The following is a 10,710-nucleotide window of genomic DNA, read 5'->3' as shown; positions in this document are numbered from 1 at the left end:
GGTTACTTTTTAGATGTTTTCATATTTCCTTGTTTTTTGTTCTTCATATAGTTCTATTGTTCTTTGTATATTTGTTTGCAAGCCATTCAAGGGTCCTGTACATGTATACATATGTACAAGGTAACAGGAATAAGAATAAACATGAAGAAGAACACAGGAAAATAGGTACAGATAAATGGGGAGAGGGACAGTAGGCATGGTGGTGAGCTTATGCACGCCCCCTTTACGGACCTCTTAGTAATGGGGTGAGGTCCACGTTAGGCAGTTTTAAGCTGTAGGCGTTTGAGGATGTAACAATGGAGTCAGGTAGAGAATTCCAGGCGTTGACCATTCAGTTGCTGAAGTCGTATTTTCTGCAATCAAGTTTGCAGCGGTTTACCTTAAGATGGGCAGCTATTTAAATTGGAACAATAGATAGATATTTGGGGATTAGAGCAGGAGCAAACCCACTCTGCAACTTGTCCTTTTTGCAAAAACCACGTCCTAGCAGGGAGAAATCTGTCCTTCCGTCCCCAATAAAAAAGGATTTATTGCAATTCATTCGTGGGCTGAAATGCGTGTCAGTTCTTGGGAGTTCAAGTGGACGTGCATCCAAGATTTGCGGGTTGGGGGGGTGTGTGAAGTTGAAAACACGCGATTTGGCTTGCTGACTCGGGTCTGCTGATCGTGAGAAGATCTAAAAGGTGGAAATCCGACAGGCTGCAACGGGAGGGAGGCGGGGAAGCAAAGCCACGCCCCCTCTCCCCGGCAGCCAATGGCCTTTCCCAACCGGCCCGGCGTAAAGATGGCGGCCGCGGGGCCGGAAGCAGCCCGGGCGGAAGAGGAAGCGAGGCGCTGAGGCGCAATAGGCAGCGGCCCAAGCGCGGCTGCCGGCGATGAAGGTTCTCCGAGCGCCCGGGGCGGTGTGGGGCCTGGCCTTGGTGCTGTGGCAGCTGGGCCCGGCGGCGCGGGCGATGGACCCGATCACGATGGGCATCGCGCTGGCCGGCACCGCCTCGGCCCTCACCGGCCTCATCTCCCTCCCGAGGCTCTATTGCTACTTCGCCGAATGCTGCCTGGAGAGGCCGCCGCCGCCGCAGGTCGGGCGAGGTGGGTGACGTCACCCGCTGCGGGAAGGGGGCGGGGCCCGCTGCGGACGTGGAAGGGGAGGTCGCGCTCTGACGTCACTGGGAGGTGGGCGGGGTGGCGCAGGTGACCAGGCCGTCCTCGACTTACGACCACAAGGGAGCCCAACGTTTATGCTGTCGGCGAGTTATTTTAAGTGGGGTTTGCCCCGTTTAACGACCTTTCTTGACACATTTGTTCCACGTTAAATTAGTCACACCCTGTTAAGCGCATCTGGCTTCCCCCCTTGGCTTTAAAACAGTGTTTCTCAACCTTGGGAACTTGAAGATGTCTGGACTTCAACTCCCAGAATTCCCCAGCCAGCATTTGCTGGCTGGGGAATTCTGGGAGTTGAAGTCCGGACATCTTCAAGTTGCCAAGGTTGAGAAACACTGCTTTAAAAGGTCGCAAAAAGAGGATCGCGTGACCCCCTGATCATAAATAGGAGTCAAGTTTGCCAAGAGACTGAATTTTGATCATGTGACCATGGGGACGCTGCCACCGTCGTAAGTGTGGAAATCTGCCGTAAGTCACTTTTTTTCAGTACTGTTCTAACTTTGAACAGTCACTAAATAATTGGTTGTAAGTCAAGGACTGTTCCTGCATTGCTTATTAAAATAGAATAGAATAAATATTGGAATGAAGAATAGAATAGATGTAGAGTAGAATGGAATAGGAATAGAATTATTAGAATAGCAATAGCAGTTAGACTTATATACCGCTTCATGGGGCTTCAGCCCTCTCTAAGCGGTTTACAGAGTCAGCATTTTTGCCCCCGACAATCCGGGTCCTCATTTCACCCACCTCGGAAGGATGGAAGGCTGAGTCAACCTTTGAACCGGTGAGATTTGAACAGCTGAACTGCAGATAACAGTCAGCTGAAGTAGCCTGCAGTGCTGCACTCTACCCACTGTGCCACCTCGGCTCTTATTAGAATTAGAATTATTGGAAGGGGCCTTGGAGGTCTTCTAATCCAACCCCCTGCTTAGGCCAGAAACCCTACACCATTTCACACACATAGTTGTCTAATCTCTTCTTTAAAAACTTCCAGTGTTGGAGCATTTACAACGTCTGGAGGCAAGTTATTCCAATGATTAATTGTTCTCGCTGTCAGGAAATTTCTCCTTAGTTTTAAGTTGCTTCTTTCCTTGATTAGTTTCCACCCATTGCTCCTTGTCCTGCCCTCAGGTGCTTTGGAGAATAGCTTGACTCCCTCTTCTTTGTGGCAACCCCTGAGATATTGGAAGACTGCTATCATGTCTCCCCTGGTCCTTCTCTTCACTAGACTCGCCATGCCCAGTTCCTGCAACCGTTCTTCATATGTTTTAGCCTCCAGTCCCCTAATCATCTTTATTGCTCTTCTCTGCACTCTTTCTAAATTCACTGTACTCTCCCATGCTCTGTGTGTGTGTGTCTTTGAATCCTTTGGACAAGTTTTGTTGATCTCCCCTTTCCGAGGGGTAAAACATTCCTCTATTCCTACAGAAGACCTTCCAATTCCAATGTTCTCAGACTATCGTTCTTTTTTTAAAAAAAATTCTTGCTTCTCCCATCGTTCCCAACCCCCCACCCCTCCTCCCTGCTGCAGATCTTAAGGACAATCTGGGGAAAAAAGTCTTCGGACAACACCTGGTGTCGGAGGTGATTGTGAAAGCTGTGACGGGGTTTTTGGCCAACCCGAATCCGAAGAAACCCCTGGCGCTCTCTCTGCACGGGTGGACGGGGACGGGCAAAAACTTCGTCAGCAAGATTGTGGCAGAAAGCCTTTACGACGAAGGGCTGAAGAGCAAATACGTCCACCAGTTCGTGTCCACTCTGCACTTCCCACATCAGCAGAACATCAGCCATTACAAGGTTAGTTAGTTAGTTTACTTCATTGTCATTGCACATGGGACCACGAAATTAAATGCCGTCTTCAGTTTATAGAACTATAAAAATAAAAAAACACAAACATACATCCTTTACATTCTGTAATCTATATAATTGAAATTGAAAGCCCGATATTGCACTATACCGTAGAATTCAGTATGGTTCCTGCCGTGGGATAGAAGCTGTTTTTCGCCCTTGTTTTTATTGTCCTGTACCGTCTGCCAGATGGTAATAGTTCAAAAAACAAAGGTTGCCCAGGATGGGTTGGATCTTTGAGAATGTTTTGAACTTCCTTAAGGCAGCGGGAGCCATCAAGCTCTTCCAAGGAAGGGAGGGGGGCAACCCATGATCCTCTGGGCAATGACGTTGGCCCTCTGGGGTGCTGTCCTATCTGCCCCTGTGCAGTTGGAAAACCAGGCACGGGGGCATTAAGTTAAAATACTCTCTCTGGTGCGGCGGTAGAAGGTCACCAGCAGTTTTCCATTCAGTTGCTGTTTCCCAAGAAGTCTCGGGTAGTGTAATCTCTGCTGGGCCCTTTTGACCAGGGCTGCAATGTGAGTTGCCCCAGGCCAGGTCCTCTTTTTATGACAACACCCAGAAACTTAAAACTGTTGCTCCACTCAGTCTCCATGGATGACCAGGGGCCGGACGTCTGATCTGTTCCTTCTATAGTCCACTATAATAAGCTCCTTGGCCTCCTTGGTGTTAAGGACCACGTTCTTGTCGCCACACCATGAAAGCAACTGTGGGGAGCGGATCCGGAGGACCCTGCAGGGAGGCCCATTGTTCTCCTGAGTAACAGGTAGTCCTCGACTTACAATAGTTCATTTAGTGACCATTCGAAGGCCCTGTTAAAAGGGACTTACGGCCATTTGTCCCACCTTCGCCAGCATCCCCAGGTTATATCATCAAAAGTCAGACTTGTATTTACAACGGTTGCAATATCGCTGGGGTCATTTGATCGCCTTTTGCGTACTGAAAGACATTTCATTACCAAACTAGGTAACGTCATCAGTAGCAGAAAGGTAGCACTGCTCTCGTTTTATACAAAGCGGCTTGCCTTGTCGATGTTGGTGAGAGGTTCTCAATGGCTCCTTGATTGGGCTGCTGTTTGCTGTTTTGTAGACTTCTTGATTGTTGGTCTAGCGTTAAATCTTGGTGTCGATCTCTGCTCCTCTGGGTGTGGATTGCCGCGGAGTGAGCTCAGGCCTTTTAGTTTCCCTTTCCGCTTTTGATGGGCTCCTTCAGTTCAGCTTTGCTTCTAATTTTCTAAAAATAAAAAAAATAAAAAAAAAATAATCTCTCAGGACCAGCTGCAAACGTGGATTCGTGGCAACGTGAGTGCCTGTGGCAGGTCGATCTTCATATTTGACGAAATGGATAAAATGCACGCCGGGCTCATAGACTCCATCAAGCCTTTCCTGGAATATTATGAAGAAATAGACGGCATCTCGTATCGAAAAGCCATTTTCATTTTCCTCAGGTGAGGCACCATGCCAGTGATGGGCCACCACACAAGGCAAAAGAAATGTTTATTTTAAAACAAATTTGCTGGAGTAGATTTCAGGATTCTAGTCATTAAAAATCTGGGGTATTGTAAACCTAAAACTAAACTAAACTAAACTAAAACCTAATTTTAGTCCTTTTTTATTGCTTATCTGTCAGTGTCCGTGACCCGTCAAAACCGCGGTCGACAAAAGCGCGCCCGACGAAAGCGCGTACCTGACGTCATCAGCAGCGCGGCGAAAAAAATTAAAAAATTAAATTAAAATTAAAATAAAATTAAAGCAAGCCGATTCACATAAAGGCAAGGGTTAGGGTTAGGGTTAGGGTTAGGTTAAGGGTTAGGGTTAGGTTTAGGGTTACTTTAAGCGTTAGGGTTAGGTTTAGCGTTAGGTTAAGGGTTAGCGTTAGGTTAAGGGTTAGGTTAAGGGTTAGGTTTAGGTTTAGGGTTAGGTTTGGGGGGGGGTTAGGGTAAGGTTTTCGCTTTAATTTTAAATTTACCGCTCACAGCGCGATGTTTTCATCGCGCTGTGATGACGTCACGTACGCGCTTTCATCGAGCGCGCTTTTGTCTACCGCGGTTTTGTCGTGGAACCATCAGTGTCACCTCTATAATTTGTTTCCTTCAAATACAGGTAGTGCTCAACTTATAGCTGCAATTGGGACCAAAATGTTTGTTGCTAAGTAAGGTTGGGGGCAGTCATTGAATCGGGAGCCAACTCAGGTACTCCTGAGTTACAGGTGTACAGGTAGTTCTCTACTTACGACGGTTTGTTTAGTGACTGTTCAAAGTTAACAATAACGCTAAAACAAAAAAGACTTGGGACCCTTTTTTAACTGTTTAACTGTTTATTAAATTTATAGGCCGCCCAATCCTGGAGGACTCCGGGCGGCTTACAGCAACAGAAATTAAAAGAAATTAAAAACAGATAAAACACCACAAATTTAAAAAGACGCAACATGCCCCCAATCTAAGCGGGGCTGGACCTCAATCCAGAGGTCAACAGCCCCAGGCTGTTTTCACACGGGTGTTGCAGCTTCCCCATGGCCATGTGATCAAAATTCAGATACTTGGCCACTGGGTTCGTGTTTATGACGGTTACAATATCCCAGAGGCACGTGATGCACCTTTGCGACCGTCTGACAAGCGAAGTCCGCAGGAAAGCCAGGTTCACTTAACAACCGTGTGACAAAATTAACAAACACTGTTCAATTCCCTGAACAACTCTGGCAGGAAAGGTGCTAAAATGATGCAAATGTCACCTAAATGTCTCACTTAGCAACACAGAAATAATGATTGTGGTTATAAGTCAAGGGCTGTTTTATGGATTCTAACACAATGCTGTCGTGTTCCTGTTACCCTTCGAAAGATTATGTCAAAAAGTAGGCGGGGGTGGGGGAGATCTGGATTTATTTTCCATCCAGCCAAAACTGCTTAATTGCAGTGCAGTGTTTCTCAACCTTGGCAACTTGAAGATGTCCGGATTTCAACTCCCAGAATTCCCCAGCCAGCATTCGCTGGCTGGGGAATTCTGGGAGTTGAAGTCCAGACATCTTCAAGTTGCCAAGGTTGAGAAACACTGTTGTAGTGGCTGGCATTCTTCAGCCCTGCTTTGCAGGAGCATAGAAACCGCTTTCGGCTGCTTGTGTGTGAAATCTCTTTTTTTTTTCCCCGCCCCCCCCCCCTCTGCCCCCCCCAGCAATGCTGGAGCTGAAAGAATAACCGAAGTGGCTCTCGATTATTGGAAGAGTGGGAAGAAGAGGGAAGAGATTCCTCTGCATGTTTTGCAACAGCAATTGTCAAATTCCGTGTTTAATAACAAAAATAGTGAGTAACACAATTTATTTATTTACCAAAGTTTCCACCCATTTTTTTTTCCCTTATCCTGCCTTGAGTTGCTTTGGAGAAGAGCAGGGTAGCAAGAGTTGGAAGGGACCCCAGAGGTCTTCTAGTCAACCCCCCCCTGCACAAGCCGAAGAACTTCCACCGTTCTGAACAAATAAATGTCCAATCTGTTTTGAAAGCCTCCAGTAGCAATAGCAGTTAGACTTATATACCGCTTCATAGGGCTTTCAGCCCTCTCTAAGCGGTTTACAGAGTCAGCATATATTGCCCCCACAGTCTGGGTCCTCATTTCACCCAGATAGGTAGATGATAGATAGATGATAGATAGATAGATAGATAGATAGATAGATAGATAGATAGATAGATAGATAGATAGATAGATAGATAGCAATAGCAGTTAGACTTATATACCGCTTCATAGGGCTTTCAGCCCTCTCTAAGCGGTTTACAGAGTCAGCATATCGCCCCCACAGTCTGGGTCCTCTTTTCACCCACCTCGGAAGGATGGAAGGCTGAGTCAACCTTGAGCCGGTGAGATTAGAACCACTGAACTGCAGATAACAGTCAGCTGAAGTGGCCTGCAGTACTGCATTTAACCACTGCGCCACCTCGGCACAAGCCGAAGAACTTCCACCGTTCTGAACAAATAACTGTCCAATCTGTTTTGAAAGCCTCCAGTGGTGGAGCATCCACAACATCTGGAGAAAAAGTCCTTCCACTGGTTTATTCTGCCAGGAAATGTCTTAGTTCTAGCTTGCTTCTCTCCTGGATTAGTTTCCATCCATTGCTTCTTGTCTTGCCTTCTGGTGCTTTGGAAAATAAATTGACCCTCCTCCTTTTTGTGGCAGCCCCTTAAATACCGGGCTGCCTATATAGTTGCTTTTGTTTCAATTGCATTACAAAGGAATCCCACTCAAGACAACTTTGCTTTTCTTTTGCAGGTGGGTTTTGGCACAGCAGCCTGATCGACCGAAATGTAATCGATTACTTTATCCCCTTCCTGCCTCTGGAAATCAACCACGTGAAAATGTGCATCAGGTCTGAACTGGAATCGCGGGGCCACGCAGTAAATGAAGACGTGGTCTCTCGGGTGGCCAATGAGATGACCTATTTCCCCAAAGAGGAGAAGATCTATTCTGACAAAGGATGCAAGACAGTTTACACAAAATTAGATTTCTACTACGACGTCTAAAATTGGTTTTCGCTTGCAACTTCAGAGGAAGGGGAGGGGGAAATGAATCCGTTCAGAGGACCAAATCTCTCTCTCTCTCTCTCCCCCTCCCCTAAGATTTTAACCTATGTAAACAGGACAATTAATTGAGATTGGGGGAGAGCTGGGATTTTGGAAATCTAAAATTGTGGCTCGTTCGTTAAGAGAAGAGTTTCTCGGTCCATCCGTTGAAAAATTGTTTTTAATCATGACTGCGTTTTGGTCCACGTCACGAGATCTTTAGGGAACACATCCTTCTATCTGGAAGTGAAAATGGTTCTAACTAGATAACGGTTGGTACGCAAAGTATTCTGATTTTTCTTTTCTTTTTGAAACGTTTGTGACTCTTAAGAAATGAAGGAATGTTTTTGAATCCGTGCATTTTTTTTAAATATTCTACAAATGAACAGTTGGAATCTTTCCAGCAATCTTGAGCTAACGTAGTACACTTCATTAGAAATGATTCTTTGGGTATCCTTCGATCTGCTTTTTAAAAGCCTTTATTCTGTATCGAGATCAAGAGTTGGTGCTAAAAAAAAAAAAGAAGAAAGAAAAAAAATAATCTAAGTGATCTAGCGCTGTCAGAATTGTCAAGCAACAAAAGATTTGACACTCTTTCAGGGAGATATTTTTCCTCACTGGAATAAAACACAGCTGGCCATCTTAACTACTGCCGGGGCTGAACAGCCGACGTATTCCAAGTATTCTGAGAATCACCTGCAATTCCTTGAAGCAAGAACTTCTCAGAACCAATTCTAAAAATGTTGCCTTCATGCCAAGAGACAGAATTTCTGAGAATATTTTAATGTTGGGGGTCTCTGCCATCACTCGCAAAAATGTACTTTTCCCCCAGCCATCCAAATAAAATGGCTTTGTGAAGCAGTAACAAGAAGGTATTCATCTCTTTGTTGAACGTTCTGGAATATTTTTGTGAATAAAGAAAAGCCAGTTGATTTAATTCTGAAGGTCACTTGTCCTACCCTGTCTGGAGGGCGCAACATGGTGGAATTGTTGAAAGGGACTTCATTAAAAGTTCAACTTGGGTAGATTGCTGCTGCCATGGGAAATGGAGTGGGATTTTGATCGTATGGTGGGTTTGTTAGATTTTGTAAGCCCTTTTTAAAAAAGCCGCCCCTTGCCTAGATCTCCTAAGCTGTGAGTCCCCAACCTTCAGTCTGCGTAATGCAATATCCAAAAAGATCAGAGTTTCCCCATTGCAACTTTGTTCTAACCCACAAAGTAGAAAACAGCCAGTTTTCTCCATAGCTGTGTTTGTCCACTTCAGGGTGCTCCGCTAAAGTAGCTTGTATGGGTAATTTACAGTTCAGTGTCATTTAAGGGTAGAAAACCTGGTTCATTCCATAAACCACATTTAAACCATGAAGAAATGCAATCCAGCCAATTTATTATTTTGCATGTTTGGGACAAGTACCTCTTTTGAAAACATTTAACTGGGATTTGGGGGCTGGGGGGGTGGGAAAGAATTCCTATAATAGAAAAAGGAAGAAATAGTTTCGAATTTGGGTTCAATTTGTTTCCCAGGGCAGGACACCCATGTATCAAAAATTATTATATTTAGTAAGCAGAATCCCTAGAAAGCAAAACAAGACAGTCTGGGGATTTTTTTTTTCTTAAAAAACAAAACTGGAAAAACAACAAATTCAATATTTGCACCACAAAATATAACTCAAGGGCGTCCTGGTGGGATTGTAACAGGGTGGAGAAGATGCAAAAAAAAGCAGAAAAAGGGGTTGAATTTTGGAGATGCTTTGGACTACAATTCCCATCACCTGGTCTTTGAGGGGGGGGGTTATGGGGAGGGTTTTTGTAATTATTACATTTTCAGGGATTTTTTTTATAAAAGCATTTTAATCAGAAGGGAAACCTGCTCAACGGGGGTCGGGGGGGAGCTCCATTGCAGGAAGCTATGTTCCCTATCCGCGCCCCCACCCCGGGGTGGGGAAGCTGATGGGACTTGTAATCCAAAACATCCCCAGTATAAGCCCAAGTCATCCTCTGATCTCTCAATGCTTAAAAAAAAAAAAAGGCAAAAATAATGGAGAATAACTTCGAAAGGTGGGCCTTTGCAGCGGGGGAGGCAAAAGCCCCCAACCTTACTCCGACTTCCTGTGCACAGGGAAAGGCGCGGGAAGGCTGCACGTGGCCGTGATGAGCCGGAACCTCCCCCCCCCCGGACGGGAACGGAAGGAAACCGCGCGTGCGCGCTGGATGCGAGCGCCGGCGCGCGCCCTTTCCCGCCCAAATCCTTCTGAGCCGGAGCCGCGGAGAGCCCCTCCTTCTCCCCGCCCACCTCGCCCGTTCATTGGATACTCAGAAAAACCGTCCCTCGGATTGGCCGGGAGGCCTCTCCCCCCCCTCCTCTCTCTCTCTCTCCCCGAGAGGCGGGGACCATTTAAAAAGTCGGCGGGCTCCTCAGCTGCGTCTGAAATTGGGCCGCGTGGTGGCGAAGCGGTAGCCTCCGCTGCTGCCGCCGCCGCGTCTCTCGCTCCTCGAAAAGGACGATGCTGCGGGGCGCCGCAAAGCAAATAATAATAATAATAATAGTCTCTCAGCGGCGCCTCCGCTGCCCAAGTCCTCGAGCTCGAGGCCGGGCAGGGCCTTTTGAGCTTTTGAGGTAATTCTAGCTGAGACTTTTTATGCCTTGTAGTAGGATACGGAGGGGAGCGCGAGCACTTTAATTAATAATGTATTGTTCTCGGGGAGTCGGGAGAGCACCTGTGGTAATTTTAACCTCAAGGCGTGTCTTCTGAGGAGTAAAACCCAGGGACGGCTGAGATAATATAGCAATAGCAATAGCAGTTAGACTTATATACCGCTTCCTAGGGCTTTCAGCCCTCTCTAAGCGGTTTACAGAGTCAGCATATCGCCCCCACAGTCTGGGTCCTCATATACCTCAAAGGTGTATTATTTAAAGGACTCAAATACCTCTTAAGATAAGTTACCTCAGTCTTACCCATGGGTTTGCCTCAGGGAATAACGCAAACTACTGAACTACTGAAGTAATTCTAGTCGAGGCTGAGTTATTAAAAAAATTGGTGGAACTTGAGGTAATCTCTGCCATGTTCCTTTAAAAAAAAAGGACCAAACCACCACAGGTGTGAATAGGAGTTAAAAATTAGCTTTAAAGGTAAAATTGCCTTCTGGAGCTGACTTTGTT

General features: G+C 46.1%; 1 protein-coding gene across 1 annotated transcript; it reads left to right on the top strand.

The window, feature by feature from the left end:
- The first annotated feature begins 796 nt into the window (after positions 1-796).
- On the top strand, positions 797-8,490 carry LOC116519218 (torsin-1A-like). Its single transcript, XM_032233020.1, has 5 exons — positions 797-1,089; positions 2,693-2,958; positions 4,281-4,456; positions 6,177-6,304; positions 7,264-8,490. The coding sequence occupies exons 1-5, from the start codon at positions 876-878 to the stop codon at positions 7,512-7,514; spliced, it is 1,035 nt and encodes a 344-aa protein (XP_032088911.1). The 5' UTR covers positions 797-875; the 3' UTR covers positions 7,515-8,490.
- The last annotated feature ends 2,220 nt before the right edge of the window (positions 8,491-10,710 follow it).

This window comes from Thamnophis elegans, chromosome 16 (genome assembly GCF_009769535.1).
Source record: "Thamnophis elegans isolate rThaEle1 chromosome 16, rThaEle1.pri, whole genome shotgun sequence".
In the NCBI taxonomy this organism is placed as follows: domain Eukaryota; kingdom Metazoa; phylum Chordata; class Lepidosauria; order Squamata; family Colubridae; genus Thamnophis; species Thamnophis elegans.
Note: the sequence above shows the minus strand (reverse complement) of the source record. Positions and strands in the feature narration are given on the sequence as shown.

What these genes read in the sequence shown, in the direction of transcription:
- LOC116519218 (XM_032233020.1), top strand. Translation starts at nt 876, where the DNA reads ATGAAGGTTCTCCGAGCGCCCGGGGCGGTGTGGGGCCTGGCCTTGGTG. An exon ending in GCCATTTTCATTTTCCTCAG is followed by an intron (nt 4,457 to 6,176) that starts GTGAGGCACCAT and finishes TGCCCCCCCCAG; the next exon opens with CAATGCTGGAGCTGAAAGAA. An exon ending in CGTGTTTAATAACAAAAATA is followed by an intron (nt 6,305 to 7,263) that starts GTGAGTAACACA and finishes TTTCTTTTGCAG; the next exon opens with GTGGGTTTTGGCACAGCAGC.